This window comes from Gigantopelta aegis, chromosome 3, assembly GCF_016097555.1.
Source record: "Gigantopelta aegis isolate Gae_Host chromosome 3, Gae_host_genome, whole genome shotgun sequence".
NCBI classification, from domain to species: Eukaryota; Metazoa; Mollusca; class Gastropoda; order Neomphalida; family Peltospiridae; genus Gigantopelta; species Gigantopelta aegis.
In genome coordinates, this window is record NC_054701.1 from 96,336,599 (window position 1) to 96,350,516 (window position 13,918).

The following is a 13,918-nucleotide window of genomic DNA, read 5'->3' on the forward strand; positions in this document are numbered from 1 at the left end:
ATTCTAATGTGAGGTCTTTTGTGAATAAGTGGTACATTATAGGTCGTTTTCTACTCTTGTCACGATAATATGTATATTAAATTTGGCACTATTGTTGATTGATTTAAAATGTTGTACATTTCATTTAATCCTATTGTAGTTTTAATTAATAATTTAATTTAAAGGAAATATAGGTTATTATCTGTTGATTTTTGATAATCGAAATTGTCTCATGCATAAACGTTATCATTGCTTTTATTAAAGATATAATTTCTACAACAAAAAATCGATTGTGTATGAAATTTAATTCTAAATGCAACCGTTTTAAAATAGACTGTTCATCCATTACTATATCCATAAATATGACACCATTTTAATATAATTGTCATAATATATGTTTGCAGGAAGTTGATGTTTGTCAAAGTTTTATATCCGTGGTGTAAATGAAACCTTGACATTCACATTGTCCAATATGATTATACTTGCAGAGATTTGCAGTCTTGTGAGTTGTTACGTCTATCATATGTATATACACATTCACATTGTTAATATGATTATACTTCCAGAGATCTGCTATCTGATGATAAGATATCCAGTTTATACACAAAACTGCTGTACCATGGAGTACTTAAGTAAGAAATGTCACGTGACGATATGTGTCACCAGCTGACTTCACGAACATAACCATCAGTTCCAGTCCAAGCTGTGTTATTGTGAATCATCGCGATACATACCTGTACAGCCTTACTGCTGGCAGTGTCATTCGTGGAGCATTACTGGCATGTAGTATTGTCATACACGCAGTTTTACTGCTTTGGATGTGATTCGTTGATATGAATTATTGTGATACTTACGCTTTATTTGTGTTAATGATTGTGATACTCACAGCTTTATTTGTGCTAATGACTGTGATACATATAGTTTTATTTGTGTCAGTCATTGTGATACATACAGCTTTATTTGTATCAAATGATTCTGATACATACAGCTTTATTTGTTTTAATGACAGCTTATTTTGTGTCCATGAATATGATACGTAACATACAACTTTATTTGTTTCAATGAATGTGATATTTACAGCTTTAATAGTGTCAATGAATGTAATACTTACAGCTTTAGTTGTGACAATGAATGTGATATCAACAGTTTTATTTCAATAAATATTTAATTAGTTATTTAAATTATGCATATCCAGGGCTCAATTTTAAGGATTTTGGTCACTTGCCCGGAGGGCAAGTATGGGTTCACATTGAGGTTGCCCCTCCAAAAATTTGGTTGCCCTGATTTCATCCGTGTTTTGAAACTAGAGTTATATTTATATTCCAATAAAACAGCAACCAACAGGTTTGGAATTAATATGTTGTCAATGTAAAATGTAATATGTACTGTCTGACAATAAAATACATTACTTTTTAATAATGTTTTTAAATGTTTGTAGTTATACACATGTACACATAGGGCCTAATTCTTTTAAAACATTTGATTTGGCGACACATCAGCTATTTTCTAATCAAATGCACTCTATGTTCCAATCGAATGCACTGGAATGTTTACTATTCGGAATACTTCAGCCGATTACGATTTTCCCCGATGTCTCACGGAATCAGCCGAGGAGTTCCAAGTGGCAAACAAACCCACGTGATTTCGACTGATTGACTGACGCTTTAGCAGAGGGGATGATTTTCCGTTTTAGATTTTGTCACATTCCGTTTCAGATTTTTGCAAATTCCGGGGTTTTTTTTCCTTTTTGTGTGTTAATTAGTGTCATGTTTTATTATTATAAACTATATCCATTTATGTTTTATTGTTCCAGCTTTGAGCTTGTTGGCTATTGCTATTTTAAATACCTGTAAACATTTTTGTTGACACAAACTTAAAAAGAAGTTAAATAATGTTTACTTGCCACCAATAAAGACAAAAAAAAAGTGATGTACCATATTTTCTGGCCTATTACACTCGTGTATAAACCGCACCACTTGATTTTAGACAAAGTTCCGACCTTCGTCCGTACATAAAGTGATAAACTGCACCTTTAACTAAGCCGCAGTTAAAACAAAGTTATAAACTTAATTACTGTTAATTATTGTTTGTATTTAATAATAATAAAGAGATCCATTCTCCCTTAAATTCAAACAATAAATAATTGTTGATTGTGTGGCTTTCAGTTTCATTTCATCTAATGGATTATGGGTAAGTTTCGTAAACAAAACACACTGTTGACAAACCCCGCTATTTTCATGAAAATATTAACAAGAACTTGGTTATACATTGTTCGTAATCTTACATTAGTTGCCAAAAAATAGATAAATAGATAAATACATGATAACATTTTATTTGTTCCACTCCAGTATGATTACAAAGGGTGAACCAAAAAAAAGAACAAAAAAGTGCACAAGAATTACTAGTACTCACGTATGTTTCTCTGTAACCTAATTAGCATGCCGTGTGCACAAATTACATATTCAAACGTGGTCGGGTCAAGCTGGATATAGGCCAGTGGTAGTGAACCAAAACTAAGCACTATTCTGTCGATCGTTTACAGTTTCGACATTGTTTTATAACTTTTAAACGACGGACATTAAAAAATTATATTTAAAAAAATGCCTAGAATTATATATTCAGAGCCAGTTTAAGGATCCGCGGGGCCAGTAGCAAAAATAACAGCGGGGCCCCAATTCCCAAGATATATATTTTGCAACCCCCTCGGGGAGAGGGGAAAAATGACCTGGGGAAAATAAATGTACACAATGCCTCACCGCGGGACCCCCTGAACCGCGGGTTCGTAGCACACGCTACATGTGCTACTAGAATAAACCGGTAAGAAGAAAAGTAAAATGCTATTTTTGTGTGCAATTTAGAAAACAATCGGTTCAGAAATAAATAACTTGTAGTAAATTCCATAGCATGAAAAAAGGCGTTTCCCGTGGAACGGACTATAAATGTGAATTGCTTCCGTACAGACTAACAAATATGCTCGAGTTTTACGAAATTACGTTTTCCAACGAAAGTGTCGTGTAAATCGGTTATGCTTACGAATTGTAATAAGTATTATTTAAAAATATCGAAATTGAACATACTAGAAATCTTATTATATAATCAACATTCTAAAATCGTATTAGTACATGTTTATTTTTATATTTCAAATTAAATTTCACTGTGTAAAGTGACACGGGTAAACGGTCACATGCTTTGTTGCAAGCTTACGGCAATTAAGCGTAACTCCCGAGAATGAACGGTTCTGGAAGTGTTTAGGCATACAGTGCGCTCCACGAAAGTTGGCATACAAAAACACTATGCGTATATTATTAATATTGAATCTTAAAACTATCAAAAAGATTTATAATGGTGCTTGAACCAAAAATACAACTTCCGAAGGTTATTTTTTAAAAATCGCGAATTCCGTTTCAGTTACTAAATTCCGCAATTCCATCCGTTTTTTTCGTGATCGCGGAAAATCACCCCCTCTACTTTAGATATAACGACAGTTTAAAAGCGATTGTGGGCAAGGAAACTGCACATTATTATGCGACACAACTCGCCTTTTGGTGTTAAAAAAAGTCAGTCGTCCGACGGGCAACTAGTATCATAGAATTAAGTTGCCCGACTGAATATTAGGTCGTCACAGACGACCGGACGACCGTAAAAATTGAGCGCTGCATATCAGTGGCATGCCTTCAGTTTCACAAAAACAAGTCTGTGTTATATGTATTCTTAAATCAAAGAAACAAAAGAAATTTGAGCCCAATCTCACTGCTAAATGTATCATATAAATTGGGAAATACTGCAATAGCTCAAAGAATAAAAACAGTGTTACCAAATATAACAATTGAAGAGAAAAAGGCTTATTACCAGGTAGATATACAGGTGAGTTGACAAAAAAGGAGCTGGAAAATATACTGGAATTTGACTATATATATATAGATATTTCTCCCATCCCTAGTCATGCAAGACAGACCCATTCCATGATGTCAGCCTATGCGGAATAAATCTGTCTTGCATGGGCTATGGCGTCATTGAATTTAGCATGTGGAGTATTACGGCGTTGGTAATATATGACGTCATATAAATGCGAGCTGGTTTTAGATCGATAATTTGTTATTAAAACCTTCATTATAAAAGCTACCTTGCTAATTTGTAGTGTTAAATATTATTTAACACATGAAACAGACGCGGCAAATATGAGTAGTTTATTTATGATAAAACGGTGAAATAAAGAAGTCACTTTTTCAGTCGTCTTTGTTCGTGTAAAATAATGGTTTATTTATCGAATGGATGTGAGAAAAAGAATCCATCATAAGCGGTCATGTGGGATAGAAAAAATACACCCTCGGTGGTGGACTCGACAAGTCTCGTCCCGGGTCGAAATTTCCACCACCTCGGGTGTACTTTTTCTATCCCACATGACCACATATGGTGGAGTCTATTAATATATACATGTATACTGAAAATCATATAATACCACTAACTAAAAATAATGTTTAAAAAGATATTATTTTAGCTCGATGCATATATATATTTGGCGGCGGTAGATACGTTAGCTAGAAAAACGACAGTGGCGTGACGTCACTAAGGATAGGCTTAGCACTGAAACATACACAGTGACGTAACAAAATACCGTCCGTCTATAGGCTATAGCCATATTGTGCATTTAGTTTTCAAAACATGTTTTTCATATATAATGTTTGTGTCAACTTGGAGAAAAAAAAGAAAACAGGTGTACTTTCATGTTAGTCCTAAAATGGACGTCAATCACAGGATTGTCATTTTTGGTTTCGTAATCAATAAAATATATATCTTAGTGTAATTTGTTTGAGTAGTTCGTCACGTTTGACAGTCAGGTCACTTTATGAAATTAGTATCAATACATACAGATATGTGGGAATACCGACCCCAACCTCAACCCCTGGGACGGGGGGGGGGGGGGGTCCAAGGTGTCCGACCCCCCCCCTCAAATTTGAGAAGTGCCCCTTTTATTTAGGATTTTTACAAATTTATTTATTCTGTCAATGTATAGAACACTGTAGAATACGTCTGCCAGCGTCCCTGTTGTAGCACTATTATATTATGGTCCATGTGAACCGTGTGTAATTTTTCAATAGTGCCTTTTCATAATGTTATGGTGCCCTTTTTGTCTTGGACCCCCCCCCCCCCCCCCCTCCAATCAGAAAAGCTGGATCCGCCCCAGAACCCCATTCTTCACTTCCACCCATCCTCCACCCTGATCCCAGCCCCACCCAGATTGGAATTTGTGGTTCAAAATAATGTTATTTGTACTGTTTTTGGTTTTAAGAACATCGTTGATCACTCTAATGAAACTGTTTTTTAAACAAAGTGCTCAAACAATTTATGGTGGAACTTTTATTAATTTGTATCTATGTATGAGGTATTTCAAGCTCTGACTGTAAAAACAAAAAGGGTCATGAGTGACAGTGCATTTTTATTATCTCATATTGATTTATTCAACCAGCATTACTATATATGCAAAAAAATTTTATAAAGGTGTAATGACTTGTAGATCCTGTATACAATTGTAAAGTAAATAGTCAGTAAATGGGTAAAAAGTAACTTTTTCCTTTAGTTCCGATGTATTTCAAATTCCGTTTTATTAGTGAAGATAATTATGTACGTGTGTATTTGCTGGATGTCATTTTAAGCAACACAACTAATGTTTTCTTTGTTGCATTACAGAAAAGTTTAAAATTAAATATGGTTAATGGATACAAAACATTAATTAAACTACACACGTAAAAAAAAGGAAACGTTATAGCGATTCAAACAGCTATTCACTTTATGGCCCTTGGATCAAAATTTTGTCCGTTGGCCTTTGATTTTTTTTATTTTTTTTTTGGACATTCCAGTATTATAAGGATATCTTTATAATATGTGAAAATTTCAAGAAGATGTAATGACTAATTTTGACCGAATAGTATCATTTCCACTTAAGTATAATCTCAGTACTTTATAGAAACTTATAATATTAAATTAATTTTTTTAATATATCAAGGTCTTGTATGTGCAGAATAAACAAAATCTAAATGAAAGTTACCAAATCACATTCTTCCTTAGCTTAGCTTAGTAACTTGTTTAACGTGTCCATATACCACTAGGGTTTCGAACACGCCTATCCCGAGTCCGGCCTCCGATAGGATCGGGGGTCTGACTCGGGACAGGGATAACCTAACAAATAGGGGAAATTTTGAAAATTAACGCCAAAAGTATAAAAAGGGGAAAATTGGGGTTAAAAAGGTTTGGCTGCGCCCTTAAAGAAAAATATCAACATTCCTAACCTATATAAATTACTAATATAATATATTTTCGGCGCAAATTTAGATGGGCTGGTCTAATATTAATAATAATTCTTAAACAATATTCATTAAGCCCATGGGAGGTTAAGAGGAAAGGGGCTGCCAGTCATATTTTAAACATTGGTGTGACCAGGTGAGGGTCGGGAGGGAGGGGAGGCCGGCCCTACAGAAAACCTAAGGCCGAACCGCCTACGCATATAGCCCCAAAGAATGCCCTAACTCCCGGCATCCCATCACCCCCACCCCCTACCGTGTCCAACCGAAGTTCAGTCCAATCCTGGCAGCCTACTAGTTGTTTAGGAAGTTATTATAACTTCCCAAACCGGCGTCACTTGAAGAGTGACGCCAAATTTTTCCTTACAATACTTTAAGCTTACGGCAAACGTAAAGGGCAGAAAAATATTTTGTCTGGTTCAAGATTTATAAAATCTGAAAGTAATTTTTAATGGGAAGGGCAATTAGATTGCATATATGAGGAAGAAGACTGGAAATTGATGAATACAATGCCATTTCGCTGCACCGATAGCACACACTAAGACGGTGTCAATAAAATAATATTTATAGAATATTGACAATTAAATTTGTATACAGCATATAAATATCGAGTCACCACTTTGTTCTTTTTGTAAACATCAAATATCAACTTCAATACATTTGTTTTTAGGATGTAATAGGATTAATCATATTTGCTAGTGGAATTTACGAAAGAAAATATAATTATGTGGTTTAAAAAAAAAGCAATAATGATTATTTTAATGTGATCATATTGATAACAAAGCAATTAATATTTAAAGGTAATTTGACATCTTTAGTTCTAAATCTTATTTGAATCCAAAAGGAGTTGGCACTATACAACATTACAAAAAGTATCGCTTCAGCAATTGTGATTACAATAAGTTTGTAAACGTATGGTCTGTGTGCCATAATTTACAAAACTAATTATTCCATTTTTTAACTTTTGTTGCCTACATTATTTGGTATTCCTTCTGACTTGTACTGGTGTGTTTATACATTTATGTATATACATTACATAAAGTGACAGAAAGTTTATTGTGGCTTTTATGCCTGTTATCGCTGGTAGGGTTTCTGTTTGTGGTGTTGGTGTTTATTGTGGCTTTTATGCCTGTTATCGCTGGTAGGTTTTCTGTTGGTGGTGTTGGTGTTTATTGTGGCTTTTATGCCTGTTATCGCTGGTAGGTTTTCTGTTGGTGGTGTTGGTGTTTATTGTGGCTTTTATGCCTGTTATCGCTGGTAGGTTTTCTGTTGGTGGTGTTGGTGTTTATTGTGGCTTTTACGCCTGTTATCGCTGGTAGGTTTTCTGTTTGTGGTGTTGGTGTTTATTGTGGCTTTTACGCCTGTTATCACTGTAGGTTTTCTGTTTGTGGTGTTGGTGTTTATTGTGGCTTTTACGCCTGTTATCACTGGTAGGTTTTCTGTTTGTGGTGTTGGTGTTTGTTGTGGCTTTTACGCCTGTTATCACTGGTAGGTTTTCTGTTTGTGGTGTTGGTGTTTGTTGTGGCTTTTATGCCTGTTATCACTGGTAGGTTTTCTGTTTGTGGTGTTGGTGTTTTCTGTTTGTGGTGTTGGTGTTTTCTGTTTGTGGTGTTGGTATTTTCTGTTTGTGGTGTTGGTGTTTATTGTGGCTAACCCTAACCCTGTTGCTGTTTATTGTGGGGGTTGTACTATATCCTGTACATCTTGTTTTTAAACTTAAAGGGACATTCCTGAGTTTGCTGCAATTTTTATGTTATCGACTAACATATACTTTTTAACGATTGTAATTGCATATCAAATATATATTTTTTGCATAAAATATTAGTGGCTGTATATTAAAGGTACGTCTTATCCTTCTAATATTGGTACTAGGTTAAATTTCACTTTATTTCCTAAAATATAGTTTTTTCGTACGTACGAAATTATTTGAAGACAAAATCCAGTTTGGGCTTCATGCAAATATTAAAACAACTAGAACACATTGAATATACAGACACTGATATTCTAAACAAGAAAATATATTTAATATATAAGTTAATCGTAGAAATATTTTATTAGTCGGAAACATCTTACAATGGAGAAAACTCAGGAATGTCCCTGTAAAGTTCTGGTCATTTATATTATGTATTGTTGTATTCAGATTGGATGCTATTTTTAAAAGAAACAATCAAAACTCTGTATATATTGTATGGTTATGTTAAAAAAGTGAAATAAAAAATATAATAATAAAATTTTAAAAAGAGAAGTTTTATTTTCATCATTGATTACGATACCTGCAGCTTTATTTGTGTCAGTGACTGTGACGTGTATACTGTTTATTTGTGTGAATGAATGTCATACTGTATTGGTATGAATGCTTGTTATTTATATACCAGATAAGAAGTTTGAATTACAAGTGTTGAGTCCTTGTAGTATGTGATTATAAAACGTCTATAATCACACTTCCTTTTTTTTCTTTTAATTGTGTGTTAAGTTCTGCTTTTGTCAACATTGATCAGTTCAATATATTGGTATTGTATTCAGAACCGGTCACCGGCGTAGCCTGGCGGGGCAGGGGTATGCCCTCCAGTCACACCACTCTTCCCCTACTACCATTTATATTCGTCTGTCGTCCTGTAAAACGACCCATACAGTCCAAGGACTTAGACGGGCCTATATTTTTAAAAAGCACTGGGTCAGGTTTCTTGGGGTTTTCTTTAAAATCAATCCTCTTTTCTTTACTTCCTTTTGACTTCCATTTAATTTCTGTTTACCTTAAAGGGACATTCCTGACTTTGCTGCAATTTTTAAGATGATATCGACTAACCGAGACTTGTTAACGATTGTAATTACATGTCAAATATATTTTTCTGCATACAATATTAGTGTATATTTGTACTAGGTTAAATTTCATTTTATTTCCTAAAAACTATTTTTTCGTACGTACGAAATTATTTGAAGACAAAATCCAGTTTCGGCTTCTTACACATATTGAGATGACCAGAAAATAATTGGATATACAGACACTGATATTCTAAACCAGAAAATATATTGAATATGTAAGTTTAATCGTAGAAATATTTTATTAGTCTGAAACATCTTACAATGCAGCAAACTCAGGAATGTCCCTTTAACATTCCAGTACTTGTACTAATAATCCAACAAGCGTCTGTTTCTTTTGGCCATCCACAGGCGTCGGAATTGAGGGTGGGGTCAGGATGACACTGAAGCTGGGGGGAGTCGGAGTATGCGTTAACCCCCCCCCCACACCCACCCACCCTCCACTCCAGTTATAAGGCGATCAGAATATGGATTTGAATTAATACTTTGTGGGCTTTTTTATTATTATTCTGACAGTTCACAAGAATGTAGCTCATAATTATCCACGTTATTAAGTGAAAAGTGTAGGCTCATTGGTAAAATATTTTAAAATAGCAACAGATTGACAATTGTAAGTTTAAAATAATACAACGCTAAAAGCTGTTACATTGTATGTATTTTTGTTTACTTTAAAAGGTGGTCATTGTTTCCACCGTCTGATAACAGACTGCCCGCAAATGTTTGTTAGTTTCATAAGGAAATCGATTTTCTGACATCTTCCAAGGTGATTATGAAATATATACTATGGATATAAATATTACCACCCCTCACCCTGAAAGTAAATCAGTAAAAATTGGAGTTTAAGATGCTCATTTGAGAGATAACTGGTAGCGACTATGAGTCTGACTACCCTGGTTGCGCACAAAAAGTGTCCTGCCAGTTTTAGTAGGACCCCGCGCATGTTTCAAGCGCAATAATAGATGATACATTGACACTAGTTCAAATTAAATGACAGGAAATTACCGGCCAGATGAACCGACATTTTATCACAACACACTCTCACATGTATCCCCAATCACAGAACTGGAGTGGTAGCCTCAACTGTGGGATGGATAGTACTCTCACATGTATCCCCAATCACAGAACTGGAGTGGTAGCCTCAACTGTGGGATGGATAGTACTCTCACATGTATCCCCAATCACAGAACGGGAGTGGTAGCCACAACTGTGGGATGGATAGTACTCTCACATGTATCCCCAATCACAGAACTGGAGTGGTAGCCTCAACTGTGGGATGGATAGTACTCTCACATGTATCCCCAATCACAGAACGGGAGTGGTAGCCTCAACTGTGGGATGGATAGTACTCTCACATGTATCCCCAATCACAGAACGGGAGTGGTAGCCACAACTGTGGGATGGATAGTACTCTCACATGTATCCACAATCACAGAACTGGAGTGGTAGCCTCAACTGTGGGATGGATAGTACTCTCACATGCCGTAAACAATAATAGATAAATAAGTAGCTTTTGGCAATTTTCAATTTGTTGCTATTTTATCAATATTTAACCTATGGGCCTACAATTTTCACTGAATGTGTCAAATATTCATTCAGTAATGTGTATAAGCTCACAGTCCCCATACTTTTTAAGGAATTCCATAATCAAAAGGGTTATCGATTTGTTTGTGGGAGGGGACAATTTTTTGACGTCGCATATTTTTACTTACAATTTTATTCTTTTTTCTATTTTAACAATATTCGTCCCACGGGCTGCAATTTTCACTGAATCTGAACGACATAACCGTAATACATGATTAGGGCTGTATTTCTGCACAGTGCAGAGTCGAATGGGCATTTTACAAAATAGTGGTTGATTCCATTAATCTCGATCTAGTGCCTAGTCTGTAGGGAGGACAGCCATTCCTGAGGAGATCCTTTACTAGGGATCTCATCCCTCTTGCACCGTTACAAAGAAGACTGCCACACCCAGAATAGTTTTCTAAATCAAAACTAACACCGGACTTTATTAGACTAAGTACATCTGTGATAACATGCATTCATAGCGATGGAAGCTATTTCTGTAGGGGAGGGTGGGGCAGGCTGGGTTTTATCCGAATTTAAACGAATATGCTCGAATTTAGATAACAATAATTAGTCATATTAGCATTTCTGTCAAACAGCTATATAGGGTTGTAAACGAATCACTACGCATTTTTATAATAATCGCTTAATTAAGCCATTGTGTGTTAATCCATTCATGATCCACCCATCGGATGTTAATCTACTGTCTATAACGAATAGCAAACATGAGTTTTACTTAAACTAAATTGTAAAGAGAAATATGCCATTGAGTTATCGATAAACTTTCAAAAATGAACAAGAAGATATTTCTATAAATTAAAGCCTTAACACTACTAGTTTGACCATGTTAATTAATGCCACTCCATTACACCGGAGAATGATAAACTAGTTCCATCGTTATTCTCTTTATGTCTTGCTAACAAATGTGTCTGCTGTGACAGGTGTCACGAAGTTGACTGAGTTGAGCTGATCTGCGCGCCCCATCAATCTCAGCCCCTGACAGGTCGATCATTGTTCCGTGTCGCCCGCCGTGTCACATTGTTCCAGGCCGGCGTGAGAACACGGAGACGACACGGAAACGTGACACGACGAACACACCGTGATCCCCCCGCCTTCTGTCTGGAGACAGCGTTACTACAACTACACCTCAGCCATGGCGTCAGGTAATACATTCTAAATTAATGCAAGTACCATGGAAACGGTTAAATTTTAAAAACTAATATCATTATTTATTGACTATAGCGTCAGGAAAAAAGTATTCTAAAATACATGTACATATCAACTATCGCAACGCAAAAATATTCTAAATTATTAAAATGAACTATGGTGAAAGGTAAAATATTCTAAATTAATACAATTAACTATGACGACAAGTAAAACTTTAAACACTGATATTATTATTTATTGACTATAACGTCCGTCAAAAGTATTCTAAAACTAATACATATATATATAGCAACTATGGCAACATTAAAAAATATTCTAAATTATTATATTGAACTATATCGAAAGGTAAAATTTTAAAAACTAATATGATTATTTATTGACTATAGCGTCGAGTGAGTGCTCCGCAATGGGTAGTTGTAAACCACTTGCACCGACCAGTGATCCATAACTGGTTCAACAAAGGCCACGGTTTGTGCTATCCTGCCTGTGGGAAGCGCAAATAAAAGATCCCTTGCTGCCAATCGGAAGAGTAGCCCATGTAGTGGCGACAGCGGGTTTCCTCTCAAAATCTGTGTGGTCCTTAACCATATGTCTGACGCCATATAACCGTAAATAAAATGTGTTGAGTGCGTCGTTAAATAAAACACTTCTTTCTTCTTTCTTTGACTATAGCGTCAGAAAAAAACAAGTATTCTAAAACTAATACAGACAAATTATTTATTGCATTATCAATAAAATAACAAAGCAATAAAAGTACACAAGCCACTCCTATGGAGTTATGAGAGACTAGGACTATAAAAGTACACAAGCCACTCCTATGGAGTTATGAGAGACTAGGACTATAAAAGTACACAAGCCACTCCTATGGAATTATGAGAGACTAGGACTATAAAAGTACACAAGCCACTCCTATGGAATTATGAGAGACTAGGACTATAAAAGTACACAAGCCACTCCTATGGAGTTATGAGAGACTGTAGAACTATTAAAAGCACACAAGCCACTCCTATGGAGTTGTGAGAGACTGTAGAACTATTAAAAGACTATCACAAATATTTAAAGGGACATTCCTGAGTTTGCTCCATTGTAAGATGTTTCCGACTAAAAAATATTTCTACGATTAAACTTATATATTAAATATATTTTCTTGTTTAGGATATCAGTGTCTGTATATTCAATGTGTTTCTGGTCGTCTTAATATTTCTAAGAAGCCCAAACTGGATTTTGTCTTCAAATAATTTCGTACGTACGAAAAAACAATATTTTAGGAAATAAAATGAAATTGAACCTAGTACCAATATTAGAACGATAAGACGTACCTTTAATATACAGCCACTAATATTTTATGCCAAAAAAATATTTGATATGCAATTACAATGGTTAAAAAGTATATGTTAGTCGATAACATCTTAAAAATTGCAACAAACTCAGGAATGTCCCTTTAAAAAGTATTGTGTGACAAGAAATAAAATTAAAAACTATAAAATATGTATACGTCTATATGTATACAAATATTTTGCGACGTAATAAAATAAGAATATCCGGCTGGATTAAAAGTAATGACTTTTTTTTTCTTTATCTACAAGATTATTAAAGTTTACTACAGCCTTTAAAAAAAATATCTACTATAATGTCATCATAAAGAGGACAGTGAATAAGAAGATTTTCTTCAGATTCTATATAGTTAACAGTTAAAACGGGTTTCTCTTGTGAATACATAAGGTATCAACTATGGTAGCACGCAAAAATATTCTAAATTATTACAATCAACTATGTCTTTTGTGAATACATATAGGTATCAACTATGGTAGCACGCAAAAGTTTACTCCAGCCTTTAAAAAAAAATATCTACTATAATGTCATCATAAAGAGGACAGTGAATAAGAAGATTTTCTTCAGATTCTATATAGTTAACAGTTAAAACGGGTTTCTCTTGTGAATACATAAGGTATCAACTATGGTAGCACGCAAAAATATTCTAAATTATTACAATCAGCTATGTCTTTTGTGAATACATATAGGTATCAACTATGGTAGCACGCAAAAATATTCTAAATTATTACAATGAACTATGTTGACAGGTAAAATAT

The 13,918-nt window shown here is 34.8% G+C and overlaps 2 protein-coding genes across 2 annotated transcripts in view; both read left to right on the top strand.

Annotated features, from left to right (window-relative positions):
- Positions 1–649, top strand: part of LOC121368965 (multiple epidermal growth factor-like domains protein 10) — a 6,278-nt gene extending 5,629 nt beyond the window's left edge. The window contains exon 4 of the mRNA XM_041493736.1: positions 546–649. Within this exon, the coding sequence (XP_041349670.1) occupies positions 546–649 (104 nt within the window). The remainder of the gene's footprint in view (positions 1–545) is intronic.
- Positions 650–11,713: 11,064 nt separating this feature from the next.
- The window catches only part of LOC121367145 (solute carrier family 26 member 6-like), a 75,427-nt gene continuing 73,222 nt past the window's right edge, over positions 11,714–13,918 (top strand). The window contains exon 1 of the mRNA XM_041491290.1: positions 11,714–11,824. Coding sequence (XP_041347224.1) covers positions 11,815–11,824 — 10 coding nt within the window. The 5' untranslated portion in view covers positions 11,714–11,814. The remainder of the gene's footprint in view (positions 11,825–13,918) is intronic.